Source organism: Erigeron canadensis, chromosome 5, assembly GCF_010389155.1.
Source record: "Erigeron canadensis isolate Cc75 chromosome 5, C_canadensis_v1, whole genome shotgun sequence".
Lineage (NCBI taxonomy): Eukaryota > Viridiplantae > Streptophyta > Magnoliopsida > Asterales > Asteraceae > Erigeron > Erigeron canadensis.
In genome coordinates this window covers 38,593,638-38,620,688 of record NC_057765.1, presented here as the reverse complement: position 1 = coordinate 38,620,688, position 27,051 = coordinate 38,593,638, and the positions used below count along the sequence as shown (strand labels likewise).

The 27,051-nt window shown below is 33.0% G+C and overlaps 4 protein-coding genes and 1 long non-coding RNA gene across 6 annotated transcripts; 3 read left to right on the top strand and 2 right to left on the bottom strand.

Annotated features, from left to right (window-relative positions):
* Positions 1–807: 807 nt before the first annotated feature.
* LOC122602017 (aldehyde oxidase GLOX1-like) lies at positions 808–4,517 on the top strand. The gene is made up of 2 exons (XM_043774754.1): positions 808–1,365; positions 3,230–4,517. The coding sequence occupies exons 1-2, from the start codon at positions 816–818 to the stop codon at positions 4,297–4,299; spliced, it is 1,620 nt and encodes a 539-aa protein (XP_043630689.1). The 5' UTR covers positions 808–815; the 3' UTR covers positions 4,300–4,517.
* Positions 4,518–13,217: 8,700 nt separating this feature from the next.
* Positions 13,218–14,165, bottom strand: LOC122601759 (protein ALP1-like). The gene has a single exon (XM_043774498.1). It carries the CDS (start codon positions 14,163–14,165, stop codon positions 13,218–13,220), a length of 948 nt encoding a protein of 315 aa, XP_043630433.1.
* Positions 14,166–16,155: 1,990 nt separating this feature from the next.
* On the top strand, positions 16,156–18,233 carry LOC122600439 (transcription factor MYC2-like). Of its 2 annotated transcripts, XM_043773151.1 has the most exons (3): positions 16,156–16,747; positions 17,031–17,763; positions 17,861–18,233. In XM_043773151.1, exons 1-3 carry the CDS (start codon positions 16,210–16,212, stop codon positions 17,868–17,870), a joined length of 1,281 nt encoding a protein of 426 aa, XP_043629086.1. In that variant the 5' UTR covers positions 16,156–16,209; the 3' UTR covers positions 17,871–18,233. The 2 variants fall into 2 exon arrangements, with proteins under 2 accessions (XP_043629086.1, XP_043629085.1); XM_043773150.1 differs by having other exon boundaries at positions 16,157–16,747; positions 17,031–18,233.
* A 1,418-nt stretch (positions 18,234–19,651) lies between these two features.
* On the top strand, positions 19,652–21,367 carry LOC122602182. The gene is made up of 5 exons (XR_006324174.1): positions 19,652–20,133; positions 20,396–20,442; positions 20,545–20,612; positions 20,796–20,925; positions 21,010–21,367. It is a non-coding gene; the product is annotated as an uncharacterized LOC122602182 (long non-coding RNA).
* Positions 21,368–25,150: 3,783 nt separating this feature from the next.
* LOC122601758 lies at positions 25,151–26,563 on the bottom strand. Its single transcript, XM_043774497.1, has 3 exons — positions 26,515–26,563; positions 25,852–26,122; positions 25,151–25,643 (listed from the first exon to the last, which is right to left on the bottom strand). Exons 1-3 carry the CDS (start codon positions 26,561–26,563, stop codon positions 25,151–25,153), a joined length of 813 nt encoding a protein of 270 aa, XP_043630432.1.
* Positions 26,564–27,051: the final 488 nt, after the last annotated feature.

Below are 27,051 nucleotides of genomic sequence, written 5' to 3'. Positions count from 1 at the left end.
ATCTCAACCAATCATCTTTTTTCTCTCTCCTCCATAAATCATTTATTCCTCCAATTCATTTAAAATCTTTTATCTCAAAAATCATACGTCGATAAATTATAAAAATTGTATGGGTGTTCTTAAAATTTCATGCTCTTTCATTAGAGATGTCATTCGATATACTTTCGACGAATTTTTAAATTCGAGGGCAGAGGGCGGAGGCCGTAGGCATTTGACCATCACACTCTCTGACCTAGCTATCACCCCCACCATCTCACCGCCGCAACGCGCGGGTACTTACTCTCATTTTAGATAAATATAGAATAGATATGAGAGACATTTTAGGGAAGTACTTAAAATCAATATTGAAAATTTCAAATTCAATATTAAAAATTTAGTGAAAATTTGCTTTATAATATAATATAGATTAAAGCCATTAGCCATGAATATCGAAACCCATAAATACATATATATTACATTATTCGAAACTAAAGAAGAGCCAAACTTAAACTATATAACACTTTAAAGTAAATAAAATCATGTAATAACATTTAAAAAGTTGACTATAAATTTCACCTTTAAAATTGATGCAGTGAAAATTTAGTTGCATGATTCCAAGGACTACTTCAAGAAGTGGCAAGAACCAGCCAAAAAAACCTGATAGAAGCAGCATTAAGAGCCTTCATTGCTACCTCATCAAACTATTGACTTTTACTTGACCTTATGTCCATCTATTTATCTCCATTAATTACTATCTTCACTCATTTTTTTTAATATATATACATACATACATACATTTTTTTTTAACATACATAACATTAACTTGCATGTGAATAATGGCATCTCATGTGGTGATAATATTATTATTGCTAGTAACATCAATTCCTTTATCGTTATCACTGCAGCCTGATTCAACAAAAGGAAAATGGAAGCTTTTAAAGAGTAGCATTGGTGTTTCCGCAATGCATATGGCATTGTTACCAAATGATCGAATTATAACATTCGATAGGACTGATTTCGGTCCATCTAATATTACCTTTCCAGCCGAAAAATGCCCTCCAAATATGGATTGTTATGCACATTCGGTCGAATTCTATCCTGCTAAACGTGGCGTTCGTCCTCTCACTATTTTGTCAGATACTTGGTGTTCTTCGGGCTCTTTGTTGCCTGATGGTGTGTTGATTCAGTCTGGTGGCAATAACGAAGGGGAACGTGTCGTTAGGACGTTTAGTCCTTGTGACGATTGTGATTGGGTTGAGAATCGAAACGGGCTGGTTTCTCCTAGATGGTATGCTTCCAACCAGTTGTTACCGGACGGAAAAGTCATCGTTGTTGGTGGTCGACGTCAGTTTACGTACGAGTTCATCCCTAAGGGCCCCAATTCCGGTAAATAACCTCAATTCTACTGACACGCAAAAATTTATGTAGGTACACAGTTAAAAGTTGAAGTTAAATATATATACAATCATGAACTTGTACCAATAGTAAAAAATATTTCATAAAATTTTAACTAAGACCAAACATTTTTAGTTAATGCTTTTAATCTCCACATATTCGCATTTATTTATTTTTATTATACAACACTCACAATATGCACTGCAACAAAAATATTATTTATATTTTATTACACTTTCTATTTAAACACCTAAATACACCCAATATATATATACTGCTCTTGAATTAATTCAAATATTTTTATGTCAAAGATTGAACATATATTGATGTTTTTCTAAAAAAATATAAACTCCTATCAGGTGGGTTAATCCCACATTGACAAAAAAAAAAAAAAAGTTTTTCAATTTGTTTACACTTAATTATTAATAAAAAAAATTTCTTCACACTATCATTTAATTGTATATATAAATTGTTCACATTTATAATATGAAATATCAAACTTAGAGATACTGTGGGTATTAATTTATCAATCCTAATTTCTTCACCTCTTCTCGCCTAAAAAAATTGACGTTTATATTTTTAACTAGCTAATAAACCCGGGTTCAACCCGGGCCGCTTAATTAAAAAGTTAAAACGAACAAATATATAGACTTATGTATGTAATTTAGGAGTGTTTTATGTATGTCTTGTTCAACCCTATTTGCTTCTTTGGTTTGCTGGGAGGGAGTTTAGAGAAGTTTTTACACATACCGCTCGTAATTGTTGGATTCCTGCTTGGTTTTATGCACATGGACATGTTTAATAGGTTTAAATGCCCTTTTTACTATGTATTGTCCATTTTGCGCTAAAGTGTGTAATGTGGTGTCTGCTATTATTTTTTAATTGTAATGTAGTCAGACGATATTCGACCAATATGTATGGTTACTAAAATTTTTACACTCTCTATATTTTGCCTCTTTTTGGCGAGAAATCCTTTTGAAAGCAACCTCTGTACCTTCATGTAGGGGTAAGGTTGTCTACATTCTACCTCCCCCAAACTCGGCTTTTGCCGGATTGGGTATCGTTTTTGTTGTTGTATGTAATTTGTTGTCAATATATTACGAGTATATTTTTTGATATGGAGATAACAGTATACTTATAAAGATGAAAATCAATATATAAACTGATTAGGGTGATGAAAAAATAAATAACATAAATCAATGGTAGATATAAAATTAAAATTAAAGAACTTAAGAAAAATAAATTGTAGAAAATAAATAGCTTAAAAAGTTATTAAAAATAAAGAAAAACAATTATGACATTATAAATTTTTAGAAAATAGCTTAAAAAATAATGTTAGCATGTTACATAAGAAAAAAAGTTCTAGAAACAATTCTCTTTTATTAATATAAGAGATTGTGAACAAAGTTATTTCTACGTGTAAGATTTTTTTTGTCTTATATAAGTGTGAAATTTACTATGATTACTAAAATTTCTTTAGATTTGTAAATGAAAAGATTTAGACTCATTTTTAAGTGTGCCTACTTGATAAATTTTTTTTACACTGGTGAAAAACGTAAACAAAAAAGATGTAAACAAAATTAAATTGTTGCGGTAAACTTCAATAAATTCTAAATACTTTTTACAAACATGCATGAAACATTTATTGCACAATTATATTTGTAAAATTGCAAAATAAATGCATTTCTTGTTAAGCATTTGTATATTAAATGAAGAAAGTGATGAACTCGGTTAAACCTTCACATATAAATGTATTAAAATTAATATATCGAAATATGTTAATCTCTAGAAAGTTAAATTTATAATCATTTGTTACGATATTATGTAATTGGTGAAAATTTCATTTGTTTTGCAGTGCAATATAACCTCCCGTTTCTTGAAGAGACATTAAGATCCGACCCATTTCCAAACAATCTCTACCCGTTTATCCATCTCAATACCGATGGAAATCTTTTTGTTTTCGCGAACGACCGAGCCATATTACTAGATTACAAGCATAACAAGGTGGTACGGAAGTATCCGGTGATGCCCGGTGGAGTAGCTCGTAACTACCCAAGTACGGGTTCGTCGGTATTGCTTCCGTTAATTCTTTCCGGAACCACGAAAACCATCCCGCCTGTGGCAGAGGTACTTGTTTGTGGCGGAACAGTCCCGGACGCTATTGATAAAGCTTTTGCTAATGTGTTTGTTGAAGCGACCAAAAGTTGCGGACGGTTGAGATTGAATGATGAAGTTCCGGAATGGGAAATGACGGAAATGCCCTTGAGCCGAATAATGGGGGATATGTTATTGTTACATACAGGTGATGTTCTGATTATAAATGGGGCGGGGGCGGGGGCCGCGGGGTGGGACCTAGCTAGAGAACCGGTACTGTATCCAGTTTTATACGAGTCGGGTTCAAAAATGTTTCAGAAAATGAACCCGACAACAATACCCCGGATGTACCATTCGAGCGCTCATTTACTATCTGATGGTCGTGTTATTGTTGGTGGTAGCAATCCGAATTCTAACTATAATTTTTCGGCGCTTTTTCCAACTGAGCTTAGTGTTGAATCTTTTTCGCCCCCGTATTTACTTGGTCCAAAACTAAGACCTAACATAACCGGGATCAAAACTGGAGTAAACTTGGTGTATGGACAAGAAATTGTTTTTAATTTTCGGTTTAAAGGAAATGGGAGAGAATTTGAAAACGAGAAAGTTTATGTGACGATGATGGCACCTTCTTTTACCACACATTCGTTTTCCATGAACCAAAGGTTGTTGGTACTCGAAGTGGTGGATATACGACCAAAGTTTTCCGAGAATTATGTTGTGACTTGTTTAGCTCCAACAACTGCTGAGGTGGCACCACCGGGGTATTATCAGTTGTCGATTGTATACGATGGAGTTCCTAGTAGAACTAAATGGGTACGTATTGGTAATTGATCGATTAATTCGTTTGTTGGTAACTTAATAAGGTTAAATGTTACAATTATAAGGTTGTATTACTTGCAAGCTCGTACAAATGTCATTAAAATGTGGTGGCATTTCCTTTCTTCTTTCTTTTTTTCTTAATTACTTTAATTTTTGTCGGGTAAACTCGATGTTAAGTATGATTGTGGGATTCATTTCATTTGTTATATATGTTTTGTTTGATTGAATAATGAAAACAAGTTGTTAAGATATGTGAAACCATATAACACAGCTTGTTACAACTCAGTTGATTTTTTTTATATGTTACCGTGATGTTTTTTCGATTGAATTTTGATTTTTTTTTCCTAAACAACAACGTAATTATAAAACAGTTGTAATGAGATCAACTATATATGAAAGAATTACAAGGGATTTTGGAAATTTAATCTATACGAAGAGTTTAATATTGTTGGTTTATAACACAATGCTAAGTAAAAATTTGTATACATAAACACAACTAGAGTGTTATACTCCTAAAGTCCTAATAACTTTTTTCTGATTTTGGACATCAATTGTGAAGACCCTGTCAAAAAGTTAACACATAAGATTGGCCCAAGTTATGCAAATCTGAATGTGTGATTAATGTGCAACTTCTTGACTCGGTAGTAGTACTATTGAGGTTGGGGATACAATTTCAGACCTCGTAGAACTGTAGAAGTCACAATTTCCAGTGGCTACTTGAACAGTTGAACTACGCCTGCTTAACTGAGCTTGGTTTTACATGGATCTGAATCTTTAATAATAAACAGGCCCAATGCGTATTGGGCTATTTTTCCCTCTTCAAACTTCAGAGGTTTCGGGATAAATTACATAAACGGCCCATGAAATTAATTTAAAATTCTTAAACTTAAATATAATCTAATATAGTTTTTATTTTTTATAAATCAGCCTAACACATGTTTAAAAATCAATTTAAAACCTAAAAATTTGACACTACACGTTGTCATCGTTTTATGTTAAACTTAAGTTCAACCTAGGAGTATTACTAATGGCTTGCATTTAATATGGTCTAACATCAGATGGCTTATTTAGGATTTGGTCATAGGCCACTTGAAATTTTGTAGGAAAAACATGTTTTGATAGCTATGTGATGGTTATCTCAAAGAGTGGATGAGTGTGAAAATGATATCACAATATCACATCACATCATACATATAAATCATGACAAAAAAAAAAACTATGTACGTAAATTATTACTAGCAATGGTGTTTATGATTATGTTTAATTGTGTTTTGGGTTATTCGAGTTTTTGACTGGTCACCTAAATTGAATAAGGCCGACTCCAATTATTTGGGTTAAGGTCAAGTTTAAGTTTCTCTAAATCGGTCTGAATTATTAAAAAATAAATAAATTAATTAAAAAAGAGTAGATTTATTTATGGGACTTTTTTTTTTCTTATATATCTTGAGCTTAAAAATGTATATAGCTACATCAGGATCTCTTTATTATACTGTATTTGTCTTGTGCAATATATGTATGGACAATCATTTAAATGTTCGTTTGCTAGACAATCTAATGTGTCACTCCTTGTCGTATGTATTGTTTACAAATTCAATTTCTTTATATATTTTCATATTGAACCTATACTAGATTTTATTTTATTTTTGAAAATTTATACATTATGTCGCATTATGGGAATGCGATTCTAGTTTTATTATCAATCAATCTAAAAACATGTCACGATAATATAATCGGATATATTACGAAGTACTAAACTATCAATTTCCAACTTGATAGGATTACAAATGAGGGATGGTTATAGAAGGTTGTTAGGTATCTATACTTTTATACTTCTATACTACTATATAAAAATTATGTACCTCTTGTTGAAAAGTTAGAAAAAGAAGAGATGCAAAATGACTATTATATCCATAATAAAATAATTTACACCATTAGTTCTTTATCTTCTAAAATATTTCAACTACTCCTTTAAATCAATTACTTATACATCAATTACATTTACAACAATCTAGAACACCTGACATCGCCACCAACATCAATAGTCGTTATCACCACATGTCCCCAACATCACCAAACCGCCGTAACAACCACCGCCACATTGCGTGGGTACCGTGCTAGTTTAAGTTTATGTGTGCAACATTTACATATTAATTTTTTAATCAATAAAATTTATGGGCCCAATATTTATTTATTAAACAAAAAATATTAAAAAATTAGAATTTTAGGGTTCCACGCCTAAGCTTAGACGTCGAACAATCTTATTTCACTTTTCACATTACAAATTTCCACAAACATATTGTAAGTATTAATGTAACATGGTAGAGCTCTTGGTCTAGTGTTTCAAGAGAGGTCTATGAAAATCTCGGCACCCAGGGTTTACATTTGGGAATTGATATTTAAAAACTGAATTTAAAAAAAAACTGAAAAAAGCTCAATAAAAATGAATTGAAGCGGACATGCACTTTTCTTAATTCTTTGCGCTAGCTGGAAGCTCTTGTTAAACTTTCCTTCTTTAATTAGTTTCTTCTATCTGGATTGTGTGGCAACCACAAAGTTACAAACAAGTGTCCTGGGATCATGGAAACAAATTTCACTACCGCTCACACCTGTCACCACCGTCACCGCCATCAGAGGCGGTTCTCTTTAGGGGCCCGTGGGGTCCTTGCCCACCGCCGTTTTTTCGTTTAGTAGTACTAATATACCCGTATTTCGTCTAAAATAATTTATATCTATTAAGTCGGGCTCCAAGGATTATTTTTGATACGTTTAATAAATTTATTAATCTTATAAACTATGATGCACCGAAACTCCAAACAGGTAGGCGTACCTGTTTCAGAAACTCCATGGGAACAAAAACTCGTACAAAACGTTTCCTTAAAGTTTCCATATATACCGAAACGTTTCTGTGAAGTTTCCATACTGTATCTATATAATATTATGATTTCAATGAGCTTTTTCTATTCCAAAACGACTGTCATTTTGCGACTATGCACACCTCCAAACACAAACTAATTACATTATACAATTGAGATCACCAATAGGCTTTTTCTATCCCAAAATTGATTATTAAAAATTTTATTCGTGATCACCGGTCACCATCAAGCATATGTTATAAAATTATACAGATATAATTATACATGATCTTCCAAGTCTCAAGTCTTTCTTTATATAAAATCAATATATTTCTATTTTCTAATATTTTTATTGTCGTATCTTTGCCGTACCCGTATCCTAAAATTCTTATTTTTGTCGTTTCCCGTTCCCATATCTTTCCCGTGCCCCTTTGCAGTATCCGTTTCGGTACTACATAGCCAATAAATTTACTTTTTTGGTTTTTATAACCCACAATTAACCTAGTCCATTCAAAATTTTATGTTTTAGCCTAGAATTCACAATCCACGTAATAAGGTCTTTCTCCCTTTTTGAGTTTTAGGCTCCAAAGAAAAATAAAATTTACTTTTTTAGTTTATATAACCCACAATTCACTTAGTTCATTCATAATTCTATGATTTAACCAACAATCCACAATCCACGTAACAAGGTATTTCTCCCATAATCCACAATCCAACGCCTTTCCTCTTGGTACATTCATAAGTCTTTGTAGTTTTTTGTTGGTTAGAAACTGTGTATTAGTATTTTGAATAGAAAACTTAGATTATTAGTGTTATTTTTGTTTGACTCGACCCGATTAAGTGTATTGCATGACCATAATATAATACCCGGAACATAACGATGGAAAAAAAAAATTTTGGCCCCCACTGCTAAAAATCTTAAGATCCGCCACTGGCCGCCACCACATCCGTTGTCATTACGCCGCCACCACCCTTCACCACTGCCGTCGCATCACCCGTCGCTTAAAAACCGATGCATCGTGCGGGTACTTTACCTCATAAATAATAATGGGAGTGACATAATACATTCATAACTTTAATTGATATTTATCTTAACGTATGGAAGGAGGAAAAAATGTTTAGTAAAAAATGTGATTTTGTATTGACCACTAGGGCCGAATGCTTGACTTTGTCCAACTTACTACTTATATTCAAGTTTTTAGTTTAAGTCGATGTGTCCGGTTTTTTTAAAAGGTTTTACATTAGTTAACTTGATTTTTCTTTTTTTCTTTCTCAATAATCCATTTCTATAAATGTAATATAAGTAAGATTTGAAACCTTGTGAAATATCTTTAAGATAAGAGTTTACCAAATTAACCTTATTGGCTTTAGCCGGTTTTTCTCAATCATATATCCCACAAACTTTAGGGAAATGCTAAATACAACCCTAAAGACTCTATTTAACGTGCATAAATGAACTTGTACCTTTAATATTAAAAGCCTGTCCCCTGATTTTTATGGTAAATGTACAAACAATTTATACACCTTAAACAAAGCCCTAAGGACTGTATTTAGCAAACCCCCAAACTTTAATATCAAATTTTGACTCCACTTCTTGTCTCAAAAGATTTTTTTTTAAAATGACCATACAAACTCGTTTCAGATCTACGCAAGATTTTTACATTAATCGATTGGTTTATGAATACAGCACACTAATAATTACTTTTGTAGCAGAATAGATCGATAATTACAATTTTATGGACCACAAGCATATTAACACGCCTAATGAGAGGCACGAGCATATATAGGACTATGAGAAGACTAATAACAGTTATATTCGATGAATTGAATTAGGCTACCTAGCTCATCAAAAAAAATGCATTAGTTTTAAAAGTTTCACAACTATATATTTAATTATTCACGTTTTTAAACTTTTGTGCTTAGGATAACATTATTCCACCACTTCCAAAAGAACGTCTGGAGCCATCACGTTCATACATCGATCAAATCACGGTATTCTTTATGTCGTTAATTGACAAAGTAAGACACCAAACTTTTAGGGGATTTCGAAGGCTAGCTAATTACTAAGTACTTATCATTAAAACATGAGAATTAGACATTGTCAAGTGATTATCGAGGCAAGTACATATATTGTTGTTTTTTGGAATTTTTTTTTAAAAGCGTTGATTTTGTTAATCGTTTGGTTAAGGCACCGAAAATAAAATTCTTGCTATGCTAAATTGCCATACCGTAAGAGAAAGTTAAAGACTATTAAAATTTTTGTTAGTTATTTGGATTATTAGTGCAAAGACTTTTGAGGGATTTTTTTAACGATAAGTATGGGGTCGTCTCTTAGAATAGCCTCTAAAAAATTCAATAAATTCATCATTCATTTAATCATGTGACAACGGAAAAGTGAATATGAGGTTGTTAGACACCTACTCTGAGTGAAAATCCTTTACATAACTTTTCTTATTACATAAAAAAAACGTAGATTAAACACAATTTTGTTTTATGTTAAAGAAAAAAAAAAAAAAATATATATATATATATATATATATAAATATGACTATAGCCTACATATAGTAATTGGTTATTTGGTTTGATTTATTTTTGGCCCTTTTTAATATTGGACCCTAAGATCGCGTTTGGTTCACAGAATTTAATGGAATTTAATGAAATTGGAATTGAACAGAACAAATATACCGGTTAACTCAAAAGTTAAACCCTAAGACTAATTATGTAAGCAAAAATGAATCGGGTCATCACATTACCTGCATCTCCCATAAAAGTAAACAGAACAAATATACCGGTTAACTCAAAAGTTAGCTACTTTGTACAATATATTGAGTATATAAATATAAATATAATTTTTTTTGGATATAGTAAAATTTTTAAATAATACATATTAAAATTTTTAAACACAGTAAACAATATGTCACCAACCAAGACATGAGATGAGAGGAGATTCTTTCAAGTTTTTTAACATGACTAGTTATATTAGAAAAACTTTGATTATCGAAATAAAATCAAATATTAAGATTCAAATATCATCTTTAAATTTTGTTCATCAATTTTAAACTGATGGTTAAGATGTTTATAATTTGATCTTTTAAGTTAGAAACAAATTGAGAGGATCAAATATTCCCAACGACTTGGTCGCTTGTAAAACTCGATCAAACTCGCCCGGATCGGTCAAAAATCAGGTGGATCGGTCAAGAATCTGTCGGATCGGGTCAAAACTCAGGTCAACTTTTGTCAAAGTTTTTTTTTTTTTAAATAAAAAAAAATCCTAAATTGATTAAAGTTTATGATTTTAATGAATGAAGTTTGAACTTTGAAGGATTATATTAAAGTTTTAAATAATTATGTTTTAAGTTTGAAGTTTATTCCATATAATTTTAAAAATATAAATTTTTTTATATAAAAACCTGATTCGGATTCTCTCCAATTCCGATCCGAGTTTTTAAAAACTCATGACTCCCTACTCGCCGATTCAATCCCGAATCATGAGTTTCCCGACGTTGATTGTGATGCATTGAGTTTATTTCCAATATGAATTTCAATTTCAAATACTAACATGACATACTCAAAAGGTCCCATTATTAAGGTCCCATTAGTAGTAGACCACAATATCTAATGCACCGGTATAGATGACGTCATGGGTCTACAGGGGATTTCCCAATTAAGACGTACGCATGTAGTGAATATTGTATTATTTTATTCTTGATCGTTCATTTTGATGCCGTTTTGTTTTCGCTAGCTATCCTCTTCTGGATAAAAATAACCTGTTCGATTATTAGCTTCTAAATTAATATGGTAAGTTATAATTATAAATTATTAATGATTTCACGTTTCATTCAGATTTACTTCTCTTAGGCCGCTCCCTAAGCAAACTCTCTTTCACACTGCCACATCAGCTTTTCTTTCTCTTCATTCACCTCTTCCACAATCACTCCCTATAAGGCCCGTCCTTATAGGCGCGTCTCTCGGTGTCCGACGCGCGGCCGGTGAGCGCCGCTATAAGCACGTCTGTGTCTTCAAGCGCGTTCCGGCCGTTTATTCCATTTTCAGACGCGCGTTTGTTGGCTTGAGGTGGGGTCCGCGTGTACTTAACTAACAAAAAACAATAAAAAAAAACAAAAATAAATAGAAGTAGCCGTTGGTTTTTTAATCTATATGGGCCGCTCCCCTCCCCCCCTTTTTTCTATTTAAACCACCACCATATCCATACTTCTTCGCATTCGTCACCATTTCATACTCACATATATCTCTCTACATTTCATATTAGCAAATGCAAAACCAATTCAGCCACCATGCCTAAAAGAAGTAACAAAAACCAAAACCAAAATCTAAATCAAAACCTAAACCAATACCAATACCAAAACACTGTCGATAAAGTTGACGCGTTGTTGGTGGGATCTCCCCCATCCATGTCGTCGTCTAATATGATGTAGGCATCTAGTAGCTCGGGTGCTATAAACCAATCATATACGCAGTTGTTGCAATCGCCACTGTTGAACGAACAGTTTCAGCAGTTCATGTTAATGCAACAATTTAAAATTTAATCAATATGCTGCTACGAATTCACAATTTCCTCAATTCCATAATCCACAATTTCCTCAATTCCAGGGGCCTGTAGGTGAGACTTCGTCTCAACTTGCACGAACTAGTGTCGCCTCTGTCGAGGAAGTCGTGGAAGAAGTTCCTGCCCCGCCTAAACAGTTGACGAAAAAAGGGGTTGATGTAGCGGATAAGGCGAAGTGGTCAACTCAGGAGGCGGTTTTGTTGGCGTAGACGTGGACACATGCTTCACAAGACTCGAGAGTGGGGATAAGTCAAGACGAGTCAATGTTTTTGGGCAAAGTGATCGAGGGGTTCAACTGTAACCGCCCAGCAAGAGAGCGCAACAAAAGTCAACTACAAGGCAAATGGAGCAAGATCAAGAGAACCACCAAGCAGTTTGGAGCAATCTTGAAGCGATTTCAAGATCAAGGCCGACAGAGCGGGGCAGATGACAGACAAACTTATAAGGCTGCTCATGAAATCTATGACAGGCCCATGGGCAAACCGATATCCATATGAGGAGTGTTACGATGTGCTAAAAGATTATCCTGCATTTTGGCAAGACCATAGTATTGCCAAACGAACTACAACTGATTTTGTTGATTTGGGAGAGGATGAGGGGCACGTTGGGGCTGGTCCGAGTGTGGAACCGGATGTGGCTTTGAAACAGTTGTTTGGAGACGACCCAATTAGAAGACCACCGGGTCGTAATGTTAGCTGAAAAATGTCTAGTGGCTCAGATGCGACTTCTAGCCGTGGTGGTTCGAGTGGGTCAGAACAGGCGTTGGGCAAGCTTGATCAAATGCTGTTGATGCAACAAGAGCAGATGTTAAAATCGAGGAGGATAGGAGAATAATAGAGGAGGAGCGGAAGATGAGATAGGATGATCGCTTCCGAAAGCAGGTCAGGGGGCGTTTAAGCTTCTGCAACAGCCAATTCCGACCGACATAGACGAAGATGAGTTGGAGCAAATCCAGGGTATGCGCAAAAGCATCATCGATAAGTACGAGCCATATTTTAAGGATATGTAAATGTAGTTTGTGTTTTCCGAATAAATGTGTTTTAATTATTAGGTTTAATATGTGATTTTAGGATGTAATGTTTAATTTTCATGTATTGTTTTGTGTTTCAGAATAAAAATGTTTTTTTTTATATAAAAATTGAATGTGTTTTTATTTAATTTTGTAAAATAAAATGAAATAATAAATTAATAAATGAATAGTGGAAGAAGTTGGGAAGAAGTGGTAGTATAAGGAGGGAGGTGTTTTTGGGGTATTCTAGGAGAGAGAAGTTGATGAATAGTGGAAGAAGTGGGTAAGAAGTAGAGTGTATAAGGAGAGGCTTAACCCCTCTTTCACACTTTTTATTTATTTTATTTTATATTTACATAAAAAACAAATAATTCAACATTTATTTAAAATTAAAATTTTAAAAAGCACATTACATTTATTAAAAAAAAACACATTACATTTATTAAAAGAAATACATTACATTTATTAATTAAAAAACACAATTAAAAAAAAAACACTACACTCAACGTTCACGTTGGTTTTCCGGCAAGTTTGAAATGTGCTCGACTAGGGCACCTCTTAGACGGTTGTGTGTCGCCCTATCACATAACTCCCTTGTCATACGTAAGTGAATGTCAACACGTTCGTCCCAAGAACACGTTGGCGAGGTATCGGGAATTAGCTCTAAATCCAAAGGACTGATTGCACGCCCGTTATATTCAACGACCATGTTGTGCAACAACACACAAAAGTACATGATGCGTTTAATTTTGTTAATACTTAATGGACGCGCACCCTGTTGAAGGATTCTCCATCGGCCTTGAAGTACCCCCAAAGCACGCTCCACGTCTTTTCTTGCAGACTCTTGGAAGCGTTTGAATTTACTTGTCTTAGGGTCCATGGGACACTTGAACGACATGACAAGTGTAGCCCATTCTGGATACATACTATCAGCTAAATAATAACCCTTTGTAAACTGTTGGCCATTAACGGTGAAATCTACCGCAGGAGCTTTATCTTGTAGAAGTTGGCCGAACAAGTCAGATTCAATAAAAACGTTGATGTCGTTGTTCGAACCGGCGGGTCCAAAGTAAGCATGCCAAATCCACAAATCAAATGAAGCAACCGCTTCAAGCATAATCGTCGGATGTCCTTTGTCACCACGAGTGTATTGGCCTTGCCATGCCGTTGGGCAGTTTCTCCAAGCCCAATGCATACAATCAACGCTTCCAAGCATACCCGGAAAACCGTGCACCGCCTCGTGTTTAGCGGTCACGCGGTTAACATCTTCTTGTGTCGGTTTTCTCAAAAATTCTGAGTGATATAACTGAACAACACATTTGCAGAAGTAGTTCAACGAATCGGAAGACGTTTGAGAACCCATTTCGAGGTATTCATCTAACTGGTCGGCAGTAGAAGCATAAGCTAGCTGGCGTATAGCGGAAGTACATTTTTGAAAAATATTTAACATCGGGCGACCCACAGCGTCGGTTGGAGCGTTGTGGAAGAATACAAAGTGTTTTGGTAATGGTTGTATGGCGTTAAAGTGATGTATATTGTTACTATACGAAAAAACATTTCTTTGGGCATTTGAAAATGCCTTCTAAAATAATCGGTAGGGTAAACGGGTTGTGGGGAAAAGTAATGATTATATAAACGTGTGGCGGCTTCCACATGGTTTCTGGGTATTGTTCTTCTTGGTACTTTTTGGTCTGATTGCCATTGTCGAGCTCTCTGCTTCTGATTCTGCATCTTCTTCTTCAATTAAAGTAACGAAAGTGTTTAACATTTCGGCATCTATTGTATACTTACTAATGTATGAAACTGAATCTTCGTCGGAACTCGACATATTTAGTGAAAATGTATAGAGTGTGTGTTGTTTTGTATAAAATTATATGAGTGAAAAGAAGTGAATGAGATGAGAATGGTTGAATATAAGTTGGTTTTTATAATGGAGTTTTTTTTAAAAAAACTTTTAGCCGTTTGTTAAAAGAAAAAAAAAAGAAGCCAAAACTAGCTGTTGGCCCGCTCCTCCCTCGTCAATGCTCATCGGTGGAAGGACAAAATGGGACGAAGAACGGGTGTCGATGAGGTGCTCCCTATGGAGTCTTCGTCGATTAGCCTTCGAAGAGGCTGTCGAAGAAGCCTTAAGAAGAGGCCTTAAGTTACCAACAATAAATTAAATCGTCAACTTATGGATTGATGGGTTAAATTATTGATTAATGGTTCACATCACATCACATATATCTCGTTAAATCAAGTGTCATATATACATGGTTTGATTGAATTTGAAATACTAAGACTCTACAAATCTACTTTCAAGAGATTCTATAGTAGTGTAGCAAGGCAACAAAGAGTCAAAGATTTGAAGGACTCGTTATATATAGATGTCAGTTATAATGTGATATATAATAATTTCCAATACCTAAATCAATCGGGTGCGCGAGAAAAGATAGGAAGATATGGAAACATATCTCTCGAAATTACACATATTAATTTAAATATTTCTACTTAATATATTTATAATACTCTTAAAATAATTTACAACATAAATCACTCAACTCTTAAAATAACTACACTATTTTTTTTAACATCAATTACTTTTATATTCACTCCATTGTCACCCCATGGACGGAGCCACTTTAAATCTTAAAAAGGGCCAAGGCCTACCCCACCTTACCAATCATATTAACATTAATTCTATATGTAAAATTTTTGACTTATAATTTAATTGGTCGACCGTCCTAAAAGAAAGGCTAAACCCACTTATTTAGTTCGGTTTTTCTTGTCAATTTTAACCGAGACTTTCCATTCTCCCTTTTCTTATTTAATTACCTCCAACTATTTAACATAACACGTCTTCTTATATTAACTTTCTTTTTAAAGGTGAAATAATTAATTAAACAAAACTTTTTCACTCGATTTAATTTCTCCCATAACACATATATCTTACATTCATTAGATCTTGGCTCCGCGCGCCTCGGATTATGGAAGATAATTGATCACTAGCTAGCTAGCTAGTTGTAAGATTGTAGAATGATTGTTTACCAAATGTCATTGTTGCGAAAGCTTAGTATAACATACGTACGTACGGTTCATCATGATATTGATCGTTTTGAGAAATTAAGCCACTTGATCGATCGTTTTAACGCGTAGGACGAAGGATTAAGGATGTTGTTATATATCGACGAACAGACAAAGATGCCAACTTTTTAAGAACTTGGCAAATGTCGATCAGGTGATTATTATTGGCTCAATGAAATGAGTGGCAGGAATGGAATTGGGCTCCATGTGTATATGAATCTAAAACATTATTGGTACGGAGCTATAAATTTGTTTGGCCGTTTCCATAATGAATTTAGTGAAATTGCTTTGAGGGTCACTATATTTCTCACCTTAATTCGAATATATGCATCCAAAGTACTGTAGCTATATATATAAAGACGTAGTACCAATTATATATAATCAGCTGCTCATATATACATCATCATATCGACTTAACTGATTGTTAATTAATGGCATTACTTAGCCCAACCACCATGACATCACAACCTTCTCTTCAAACCCTTCTCAAATTCATTTTGCAAAACCGAATGGAAACATGGCTTTATGCCATATTTTGGCAAGCCTCCAAAGATATCGACAACCGTCTTGTTCTCATGTGTGCTGACTGTTATTTGCCCCCGACTCTTGATTTGGAAGATGTTTCTGATACCCAATGGTTGGTTATGTCTTCCGTTGGAATGCGTTTTCAGGCCGGACATGATGTCGTTGGCCAAAGTTATAGCTCGGGATCGTACGTATGGTTGGCGGGAGACATGGAGTTGAAGAAGTACAACACGAAAAGAAGCGAAGAAGTTCGAGCACATGGAATCAAGTCCTTGGTGTGTATTCCTACTTCAAATGGTGTTATTGAATTGGGTTCTTGTGATATTATACAAGAAGACATTGGTCTAATTGAGTTTACGAAATCTGTATTCCATCCAAATAACCTTCGTCTCAATATTAATTCGGCCAATTTTGATGATGAAGAATGTGAAATCCCTAACCAAGGTACGCCTAGTAATAGTTAGCCCATTCTAGATTTGTAGGTGTACGTGCCACCTTTTGCTAGATACCCTTATTTTTAGTAGAAGACCGCCTAAATATTAATTTTTGTTTATGTTATATAACACGTACTTGATATGTAATGAATTGAATCTTAAGTATACTTTTCATTAATATAACTTTAATCAACTGTTAATCGGAAAAACTTAAAATAAGAAAACTTTAAAAGTCATATGAGGACATTATTAAAGTGGGTTAAATGGAGTAGCTAACGCTGTGTTAATTTCAGTCCCTCAAATTCAATTAAGTGAAGAAGGCTTGGAAGAAGTAATCAACATGAAGAAATCAAGGATGTCATCTTCAGATCATTCATCTGACCGATCATCCACGCCAAAAATGAACGTTACGAGTACTATGCCAAAGAGGAAAGGGAGACAAGCAAAAGGGAAAGGCAAAGTTGTGAACCCACAAATGATGGCACCTGGGTATCATGTGGAGGCTGAACGACAACGAAGGGAGAAGTTGAACCATCGGTTTTATGCTCTAAGAAGCGTGGTTCCCTACGTTTCAAAGATGGACAAAGCTTCTCTATTAGGAGATGCAGTTGCGTACATCAATGAGCTCAAATCTAGAGTCCAAGAATTAGAAAATAAAACCAGATCAGAGCCAGCTGTATCCCCAGTAGTAGAAAGATTGATGAGAAACGATTGCCAAATGAATTTCAACCACAATGTTTCTAATCTTGTTCACAGTGCAAAAGCCGTCAACGGGAATTCAATTGCCAACCAAGTTGAAATGGAAGTGAAGTTATACGGATCGGAGGCAATGATCAGGGTGCAGTCAGCGGACGTCAATCATCCAACAGCAAAGTTGATGGATGCCCTTAGTTACCTTGATCTTAAAGTTCGGTATGCTAGTGTGTCAAGTGTGAAGGATTTCATGCTACAAGATGTTATCGTAAAAATTCCTAATGGGTGCACAACCAAAGAAGACACCTTAAAACTCGCTATAATTAACAAAATGTACATGAATTAATTAGTACATGCAATTAATTAGTAATCACCCTTAGCCTAGCCTAGCCTAGCCTAGATACTCAACTTTATTTTAATTTGGCCGCAGATTCTTATAAATTAATTCATAAGGCCGGCAATTTGAAAGCAAAATAAGTTTGCATTTGAAATAAGCGCGCATGCTAAAGCAGCCGGAGTTGTTCGCTTGAAACTACATACGTCTCGGATGATGGATCGAGTCGTTTGTAAGTCGCTTCCATATCATTCAATTCTTCTGGGTGAATGCCATATATTGGTATTATTAAACTTAGAGAGCTTATATAGAAGCCAGGGTTTTACTTTACTTTGTTGAATTTTTCATTTCTCATGTTTTTGTTTGATTTTAGGGTAATATATACTTATGAAGGAACAGCTGTCTTTATTAGTTTGCATGTTGTAAATAATCTCCACGAATATATAGTATGTATTTCTACTTTTTGTTAGATTTGATTTACGTACCAGTACCTATATATAATATATATGGGAAATATGTATACTCGTAAAATTTTCATTTTTACTCTAGCCAATTGCTTGAAGCTTTTATATAATTCAAAGTTAATCTCATAAAAGTATAAAATCAGGCTTATAATGAAAGGTTTTAACCTATCTAATACGTATTTGCAATATTAGGTTGAAAAAGGTTTTTTTTTTCCAAAACAAGTGTAAAAAAAACTACTCGTATATAAAAAAAAATTCCATTAATTAAAGTAGATAACTTTTAATTTCTATATATAGTTAAAGTTAGTGGGTTATAAGTAAGGTTGCAAAATAAAAAGGTTTTAAAAACCTTTTGATATTGGAAATGCTCTAAATGTATAAAATTCAATGTATCGGACATATTGTTTACACAATAAGTATGCATGAATAACTTTAGATTTGCACGTTTAAAGTGAAGGTAAAAAAATCAAGTAAACAAGTGTTTAAAAAATCTTATATTTGTATACACTTTATACCTTAAATCTTCACACATGGCGAGATTTTTACTTACTTTATTAGCGTGAATCTTAATTTTGTTACTTTTAAATTCGAAAAAGTTTCAATTTATTAATTGTGTAAAATTTTGTGTTTAATGAATTGTAAATAATAAAATAGTGAAGAAAAAATTTATAAAAAAATGTGTTTTTCGCCTGAGTGTGTGAATGTGATGTGAGAATGGATGAGATGCCATGGGAAGAAAATGAAATAAAAAGAAAAATAAATATTGAGAAAAAAAAGGGGACATATTTAATTAACATCTTATGTAGACAAGCTGGCTGTGTTCTTGCAAATAACAACATTGTGTTTGACATGCATAGATCAAGTGCGATGAATTTGACAAATTTGAAGTGTATTTCAAATTTAAAAACATATAGAAAACGTGTGTAATTGCCAAAGATCTTGTGCTGTTTCAATTTGGCACATTTTCTAGCTTTTTTTTTTTCAACGGTAAAGTTATCTTTAAACAAAAACCTAACTAGCAAAATATTAAATGACCAAATGTTACATCTTTTATTTATCTTTACTTACTAATCCCTCATATTTTTATAATTTTTCTTTTGCCAAATCAAAAAAAAATCTGATGTGTCAAATTTGTAGTAAGTTTGCATTATGGTCTCATAAAAATTATTTCTACGTTAAATAAAAACACCCCCTCTGTTTTTTTCAAGCCTGACTCTCTGAGGACTTTTTTTTACCCTAATCTAAACCTAAGTCCCTAACGATCTCTATCTCTGATCTTCACTTCCGTGCCATAAATTCCTCCTCTGAAACAGGAGATTAATTGATCGTTGTTTTTTGCATTTTTAATCATGGAATTTTATGTTATAAATCAAAATCATTGTTTTTTTATGTTTAATTTAGACCTTTTTGACGTTTCTGTTTTTATGTATTTGTTTTCGCTTTTATGTATTTATCTCGCCATATATTATCTTAGCTTAAAGGGTTCTTAATGTTATGATCTAATTGTCATCTCATATCGATCTTGTGAAAATATCTATCAATAAATTTTAGAGGCATTTTTTTTTCACTTTGTTAGCTTACTAAAACTCATATGTGTGTTGATCTCCTTTTGCTATAGAGCAAAAAGGCAGAAAAGGTCTACATAATATTGAGGAATTATTTCCACTTTGTTAGCTTATCTGCATTTAAAGATGATTATTTGGCTGTTTTGCTATATTTGATTATTTGTATTATCATTCTTTTAGTCTGTCTTATGTTTTATAAAAGCATTTGTTCACGGAGTTTGAATCATTGCTCTACGAGGGAAGTCTGTCATCCTTGGATTCGCGTTGATACTTTCTCTTATATGGACGCAGTACTTAAGTCCTCATTAAGCCTTATTAAGTACATGAGTCTCCGAAACAGGTCATTGATCGTTGTTTTTTTCATTTTTAATCATGGATCTTTATGTTATAAATCAAATATCGTTGCGTTTTTATGTTTAATTAGGGATTAATTTAACGCTTTTTAACGTCTCTGCTTTTATTTATTTGTTTAACCTGTGTTTATGTATTTGTTGTATTTGTCTCGCGATATATAGTTAGCTTTGTTGAGTAAATTAGAGTTACTCTTTTATATTTGCGTGTGATTAATTAGCAAGCTTAAGAGGTTGTTATGGGCTTTCCAGATTTTGTGCTTTGTTGGAAGGTCTAAATGACACTAACTATGAAAAAGGTAATAGATTATAATTATTGGGAGATTTGCAATAGTTTGTTACCGTTTCTAATAAAAATGAAATAATTGGACAAAATCAAAATTGGTTGTGTTTGATTTCAGGTAGATGGTGAATGAAGGTTGTTGGTGCTTGCTCCCATGTTACTAATGAATATTGATACACATATGAGGTAATTGAGTAAAGCATTATATACTTTTTTCGTTAATACTAATGCATTAATTTATAACTTAATTTGTTGTTTTTATTGGTTTATCGATAGGTTTGTTATAAGCAATTACTCATTGCAACTTATAAGTGTCTATGTTTGTCAATTGGAGTTATGATGGTGATTTAAATTTGTTTTGTGTTTTAGACATTCTTAAAGAAGGTTTCATAGTATTCAAAATCCAAAACGGGCATGTCAAATTAGAGCCAAATTTCAAGGTGAAAACTCAATTCGTCTTCAAATCAAACAAAGTGTTACTTTTTAAGTCACTTATCAGGTAGAAACCAGACTCAATAAGTTTAGTTTTACCATCTTTAGTTATTATATCCGGATCATTCTGAAATATTAGTTTGATATTCAGGCCCATTTGGGACTTCTTTAAGATGAGGAAATCTTAAGAGACAAGAATAAGTGCTCTCTGGAATCAGTGTTCTTGGTTTGGATAGGTGATCCAAGACCTTATAAATTTAGTTTTATAATCTTTAGTTGTTATATCCGGACCATTCTGGAATATTAGTTGGGACTTTTGTCCGTAAGAGGATGACACCATAAGGGACGTACATGATTAAGTATTCTCCAGCAGAATCTTTTTTATTTTCCTTTTGGGTAGTGACGTTTTGGGGCGAGAATTGGCTTCTCGGAAACAAACCAACACTAGCTATGTTTCATTAATCCAAAAAGGTAATTGAGACGTTTACTTTACTGACTTCTAAAGGTTATATGTTATATAAGTGTGCATCTAATGAAAGAACCACTAAAGACATGAGGTTGGAGGGAAATAAATAACAGTTGGAAGACACAAAAAAGAACTTTAATACTTTTAAAGTTGCAAACTTTGGGATATATCTAATTTTTGGATTGATTATATAACTGATTACCCAATTTGCCTGACCCATCACTTTGCAATTTCTTTCATTCACGTATATGCAATTTCTTTGGTTTAAGAACTTGCGTCACTAATGATGTTAGTGGAAGGGGAAAACTTTCCTCAGGAACCGGTTCCAGTTCTTAGATAATCCAAATCGTTTTTTTTTTTGGAACTGGATATTTTGCCCACGTCTACTTCCACGACATATTTTATTGTTATAAGATCATTGGGCCAATCTAAACGTAGTTAACCAAAAATTTAGGACTATTGGATCTAAACTTAGTCAACCAAAACTTTAGGTTTTTAGCCAGTCACATTTGGGCCTACCCTTATAAAAACTTTGGGCAATCCAATTAAAAGACAGGGTATGGCCAGTATATCGCATTGTTCAAGGCCCAAGCTAGTTTTTCAACTAATATCAGTATATCACTACTAAATTATACTTAGAACAGAATCAGGCCCAAGTCAGTCACTAATCATAATCTTGCAAAATTTACAATCTTGGTACTCATTAAGTCATTATTAATCATCTTGTTGTTTGTTATTATATTTGTTTTTTCAGAAAGAAATTAAATTTCACATAAATCCCACATCTATACAAAATATCTACTATATCACTGTAACCCACAACATAGACAAGATTACAAAAACCAAAAACTCAAAAGTTTATCTTATTACTACAATGATGTTACCAATCGATCATAGATCAACTGGTATCTCTATTATGTGACCATATGAGCCCACAAATAAAGACTGCAACTCACAAGTTCAAATCTTGTTAAAAGGCAAGAGGAGAAATTATATTTAGTGACCCATGTGTGAGAATGATGAGTCACCGGGCATGAGTTCTATGCAGTGTGTGCTCTGAATACCAAGACGATACATAGAACCAGCGAGTTTTCACCTGTTTAATACCACCCCTCATTTTTACTACAATGATGTTTTAAAAAGAACATGCTAGAAAGGTGTATCATTATCTTTCTAAAAAGGTTTTACTGAACTTCCATATCAGGGGCACAACAAAAACTTCCAAATAGCCAAGTTGTAACTTATTGGTACGTCAATTTACTAAAGCTGTAAAGTTTTGTCTGCTAGCACCTAAATAATATTGTCAAAAAGACACCTAAATAAGGTAATATTCAAAAAATGCATCAAAACATTCGATATAATACGAATTTTGCTGCAAACAAAGACGTCGAATTAAACAAGGGAATATATTTATATGTAACTAGATCTTTTATCCGCATGATGTGCGGCTGTTTAAAAAAGTTGTTCATGTTGTTTAGTTATATGAGTATAAATAACAATTTGTAACAATTATAACTTGTATTTTAAGCTGGTATATACAAATCTATATTTATCGGTAATGGAAATATTTATATATAATAAAATATATAAATCCAAAATATAACTGTTATTATTTAACTATTAATTAGTCGATTATAAGTTATACCGGCCTTTTAGGACACTTACGTGTTATCATCAAATATTCATATTTAATACCACATATTATACTTCATGCAATGTTAATAAACATGAAATTAAATTAAAGTGTAATGCAAGATAAGACCATAACAACTACTCGTATTATTTTTGCAAACTGATATGTAATCCATTAGAATTTCATCACATTCATTCAAAATAAAATACTTTAGTAGAATTTAAGTCATCAAATAATGAAATTCGTAAAAGATGAAAAGCTTTAAAGATAAACCAAATTAAAATTACAATTAGATTATAAAAAGCAAATCTATTATTCAAATTTAAGTTAAATTCAAAATGTCTTCATGTTTATTTTTTTTAAAAAGTAAAATCACCTTATAGTAATTTAAAACTCAAAATCACTTGCAAAAGCAAATAGTATAAAAATGGTGACATTGGTATAGAAAGTTTATGTCAATTAAGATTAAATCAGAATGCCAACACAACAACATTTATCTAAAAAAGAAATTGTTCATATTGAGATAAAAATATCCAAATAAATGACATCTAGAAAAGTAAAACTCGAGTTCACAAATACAAGCGTTAATACAAAGCTGAAATGAGAAATAAAAAAAATCATAAAGATGTTGATGGGAGAAAAAACCAACTTAGATGAGGATGATGATGATGATGATGATGAGGATGATGAATAAGGTATAGAAGAAGAATAAAAAATAAATAAAAATGGAATTGCATATTTCATACGAAACTTCAAAAGTGTGTTTCTTTGAGTAGCTAATATCACATTCATAGATATATGATTAATATCAGATTAATACTAAAATAATTAGAGGAGGGAAACAAAATATTTGCCAAAGAAAACAAATATCTCATGTTAAATAATATCTTGGATTTTTAGTTTTATTTTATTTTTTTACATAATTAAATTATTGGCAAAAAATTATAAAAATGTCACATAGGATTAAGGCTTATGTGTCGATATTATAAAATAGGTTTGAGTTGTAGAACCTCTGGGATCATTCGGATTCCTACTATTTTAATAAATATATAGATATGTTTTTATAAGTATCACATTTTCTTTTTTATGTTATTTAATTAAACAAACACGACTATGCTTTTAAGGACTAGGACATGCCCTCATATCTAAGGCTATATAGGGCATTGTTCGCAAAAACATCGACAACATCTTAAGAAATTAGAAATTCTACAGTGCCAAAATTGACATTAAATAAGCAAAAGATTAATGAGGAAACAAATGGACCAAAATGATTTTGATCTTGATGGTGAGTACTGTTAACTATCAAAGGACCTTCATAACATTAATCTTGATAGCGAATGGAGTCGCTATATATGTTACAAATGTAGACAATATACGCATTTGAGAATTGAGATAGGAATCCTAAACTAATTTCGTTATCAAACAATCAAAGATACAACTTACTTAGAGGTCATTAAATCTTCCGCCTCTTAGTTTGGCACAAATTCATTAATAATCCCCTTGTTCCCTATCACCCATGATTAATATAACAATTTTATTTCTTTAAATCGAGATAGATTAATTAATTCAAGTATATGTTTTCTACATGTCTGATTGACGTTTATTATTTACATGTGTTTGTTTTCAGCGCTAGTGTTTAGATTATTGCTTTTAGTCCGAGTTTATTTAAGATGGTGCTTGAATCAGCTGTACCATAAGCTCAATTGTTATCTTCTTAAGATTGTTGAATTTCGGTCGGTGAAAATCGCCAAAAGAGGGATTTCATTAATTGATGAAAGTATAGCTTTGGCCTTGAGATAATCACGTTGTAGAGTTTCATGTAGCTAGTTTATTTCGACTCTTAGACTAAGAGGAGTGGTGTCGGGGGAAGGAAGGGGCGACTTGTGTCATGTGGCATGTAGGATAAAAAGAGTTGTCCCTCAAAAAAGGTGAAAATGGGTGAATTTTTAAGGGGTGGGTGACTTGTGCCATGTGGCATGTGGTAATGATTGATTTATTTTTATTTTTGATTTTTTTGTAAACTTTGTTATAATAAAAAGGAAATACATATATATTTTAAACATAAACAAATTTATTAAACATAATTAAAATTACTACTAGTTAATCATAAAAATAACAAAGTTCTTAAAATAACAAAGTTCGAAAAATAAAAAAGTTCATAAAAATAACAAAGTAATTAAATATAAAAACTAATCAAGACAAATATTTTTCACGAAGCGCTTGTTTTTTGCGTTCCATGATGCTTCGGTCCGGCTCTTCAAGGTGGGAATAGTCGGTACCCAACAACTTCCAATCGCGGTCTTCTTCCATGATCTTAACTTTCTTTTCCTTCAACTCAATTTTCTTCGAGCTCATATCAAACAACTTATCCAACTTTTTCGCAATTCCTTCAAACGTCTCCATATACTTACCCTTTCCTTTCCCCTTGCCTCCCGAGCTCGACCCGGCTTCCCCTCTCGACGCTTTCTTTGATGCGTCCCTACCAATGGGCCGTTCTTGAAGCCCCGGCTCATTATCATTATCACCCAACTCTTCAAACGAGTTAAGGTCAAAGTTGACCCTAGCATCCGACCCTTGACTAGCCACTGGGTCGGTGGATGATGAAGTCTTCGACCTTTTGGCCGTGGGTTCACCGAGATTGGTCCTCACAGCGCTTTTGTCCACGAGATAAAACTTCGAATTGTACCTATATAAATATATATAACACATAATTAAACATAATAGAAAGTAATATATGTACATATATATATTAGACATAAAAAAACATAATAAAATGAAATGTACATATATATATTAGACATAATAAAACATAATAAAATGAAATGTACATATATATATATATACATATATATATATTAAACATAATTAGACTTAATAAAAAGTAAAATATTTACCGAATTTTGCCCCAAATTGATGAATACGAAAAAGCCTTGCGATAAGTTCCTTCATATTCTTCGTTGGCCTTTCTAACACGATCTAAATCGTTTTCCCCACTTACATGACCGATTCGAGTATAGATTTGGTTGAAGTTTTGAATAATTGGACGTATCTTCCTCCATTTTGCACTCACAACTTCGGGGTCACGGTAATCTATCGGCTTTTCTTCTAATGTCGCCAAAGCTTCGGTTATTCGTGACCAAAATACCCCCTTTTTTTGATAATTTGCTACAACAAAAAACAAAACACAAATAATATTTCAAATAAAAAAAACTGTTTTTTTAATTAAAATACTCGTATTTTTGTTTATTTATAAAAACTTTTTTTTAAAAATAAAAAACTGTTTTATATAATAAAAAAACTCGGCTTTTTATAAAATATATATATATATAAAAATCTGTTTTTTATTAAAAACTGTTTTTCTTTTTAAAAAATTCCGAAATATATTAAAAAAATAAAACTAAAACAATTTTTTATTTTATAAAAAAAAAGGAAACAGATTAAAAAAAAAATGAAAAACAAAATTTTTTTTAAAAAAAAAACCGAAACAATTTTTTTTATAAAAAAAATGGGCATATTTGTATATATAAAAGAAATAGTATGCGTAAAAAGAAAAATACCACATTCCGGGTCTTCGGTCACCGATAGCGAAGCCGTAGCTAGATTCATTTCTTCCGACGGTAACCACGTTTGTATGACATTTCTTGGTCGTGGTTCGTCTTCGCCGGCCACTTTTTTCCTATGCCGCCTTGGTTTTGATGGTTGAGGGGGGTGGTTGTGTCTCTTGAACAACATCATCATCTTGAGAATCTAGTAGTGGAGTCTCAACTAGCCTTTGACGATCAAAAAATGAACCGGGAGTGTTTTTTTGGCCAGACGACCCACCAAAAGTTTCATGTTGGCTCGAACCACCCATACCCATACCCGGACCCATACCCATACCCATACCCGGACCCATACCCATAGAACCCATACCCATTTGTTGATTACTAGACATATGTTGAATCAATTGGAAAAGTTGTGGGTTATTGAGTAAATTAATGTCGTTTAACATATCGGGTTGTTGATTTGGGTTATTCGGACGTTGACTACGATTACCTGGGGTAAAAGGGTTGTTGTTGAAGTTATTGTTTGGAAACATTTTTAGTTTAAGATGA